We start from the raw sequence: 2294 nt of genomic DNA on the forward strand, positions 1-2294 counted from the left end.
AAACCACATGTCAATATCTTGATTCGTTTAAAAGTTAGGGGGCGTTTTTTATTTTTATTAATTATTGTTTAATTGTAATTCAGACAGGAAAAGTGGCATTGATTTTAGTTGAATAACATTCTAATTCGGAAGTATAAGTTGGGCTAATTGTGAAATTTTTTATCGGAAGTAATTATCACAGATTAGTATTTATCTATTTACATTTAAATTCTGCTTATTGTAAGGTTATCTCATTTTAAAAATCGTAATCGAAAATAAAACTGTAATTTTGAAACTTTTGAGGGTATTCTCATACTTCCAAGGAGATATACGAAAAGTAGTTCAAATGTCTCGGGCTTGATTTTCGAGAAATATTGAAATAAATCAAAATGTTAAGATGCGGTTTTCAGCAATCAATTTTTGAAGAAAATTTAACACCAGAGTAAGTGAACTTTTATCACAAAATTCTGCTTATACGGAGATTATGTAATTTAGAAAATCGTTACTTAAAATTTTAGTACTAATGGGAAGTAACGTTGGTTTTAGTTAAATAAAATTCTAATTTTTAAGTATATTTGGACCAATTTGAACACTATTAGGGTTTTCTTATATTTCGGAACAAAAAGTAGTTCAAATGTCTTGGACGTGATTTTGGAGAACAATAGAATTTGTAAAACCTTCTTGACATTTTGATTCGTTTAAGAGATATGAAGTGTTTTTCAATTTTCATCATACAGGGTGATTCACAAACGGTGACTAAAAATTAAACCTCGTATTTTTTTGTGAATTTAAAGGGGAGTCTATCATATAAAGTTTTTATCTAGGACGTTTCGTTAAAAAGATACAGGGGTGTTAAACTTAAAAAAATATTTTAAATTATTTTTAAATTTATAAACTAGTAAGTGAAATAATTTGAAATTGGACTTGGACACATTATGTATACATTGTCCAAAATCAAAATACAGTGAAAATTGGTTATAATGACATTGCTTTATACGACATATTGGATATAACGACGGAATTTGGAATTCCCGATTAAATCCTATAGAAATACCATATTAAAACATAGTTTACTACAACACCGTTTACAAGGACATTTCGGATTAAGCGATGCATTTTTATATACATTTACCAGAGTTTGTTGGTTATAACGACCAATAGTTATAAGGCGTTTTCACATATACCAACACCAACAGCTACACGACATCAGCACAGCACCAATACCGACGACGCCAGTGGAGCAGCCTGTCATGACACGATACCGATATATCGGCGAGTGTGAAAACATGACTATTTATTTATATGAGATTACATATCCACTGTTATCGTTGTCGTTGTTGTGCTGATGTCGTCTCGGCCAGTGTGAAAACGGCCATATAAATATTTTTTGAAGTATGACACACTATCTTTTTAAAGTAATGTCCTAGACGAAGAAAACTTTATCTGAAAGACTACCAGGAATAGGAGGTTTCATTTTTGCTCACCATTTGTGAATCACCCTGTATATGAAAAAACCTCAAATCTTGAAATTGGCACGCCCCTTACAAGACCACAAATTACTTTTTTGATCTAAAGTTCATGTCACATTATGCCATGCCTTTTATTGACCCGTTAACAAATGAACAGGGGCGAGGTGAAACTGGCCGATTTCGGTCTAGCCCGACTCTACAATGCCGAAGACAGACAGCGGCCGTACACGAACAAAGTGATCACGCTGTGGTACAGACCCCCGGAGCTACTCCTCGGCGAGGAGAGGTACGGTCCCGCAATCGACATTTGGAGTTGCGGCTGTATACTCGGGGAACTGTTCTTAAAGAAGCCCCTTTTCCAAGTAAGTGTTTGACCGATAATGTTTGTCGAACATAGCAGATTGTGTTATTTTTGAGTTTTTAATATAATGAACCCTTTCGCTGCGCAACACGTCTGAACGTAGCTACCGCGTCGTGCGCGAAAGTTTATCACGTGCGAATATATACGTCTGGAGCAGTTAGACCATTTATAGTTTTACATTATGTTGTGTTAAATTACGATTTACGATAAATTTTACGATTTTATTTTGAATAAAATACAGTATATTAGTGATGTAAAATAGCATGCTATTTATTTTTGGGTGATATATATCAAAGTATATATCAATATATATATCAGATGAATTTTGTTAAAAAAAAACTATACTCAAATTAGTTTTTTTATATTGCTAATGCCTTGCTGATTAATTTGACACCAAATACATGTCATATATATGAACTTTTAGAAAAGTTATCAAGTGATCTTTATTTTTTTTCATATTTAGATTGGAATTTTTTATTTTTTTT

General features: G+C 32.4%; 1 protein-coding gene across 1 annotated transcript in view; it reads left to right on the plus strand.

Annotated features, from left to right (window-relative positions):
* The first annotated feature begins 1597 nt into the window (after positions 1-1597).
* The window catches only part of LOC111692692 (cyclin-dependent kinase 12-like), an 8004-nt gene continuing 7307 nt past the window's right edge, over positions 1598-2294 (plus strand). The window contains exon 1 of the mRNA XM_023456789.1: positions 1598-1810. Within this exon, the coding sequence (XP_023312557.1) occupies positions 1598-1810 (213 nt within the window). The remainder of the gene's footprint in view (positions 1811-2294) is intronic.

The sequence above is a fragment of the Anoplophora glabripennis genome, unplaced genomic scaffold (genome assembly GCF_000390285.2).
Source record: "Anoplophora glabripennis isolate ALB-LARVAE unplaced genomic scaffold, Agla_2.0 scaffold2724, whole genome shotgun sequence".
Lineage (NCBI taxonomy): Eukaryota > Metazoa > Arthropoda > Insecta > Coleoptera > Cerambycidae > Anoplophora > Anoplophora glabripennis.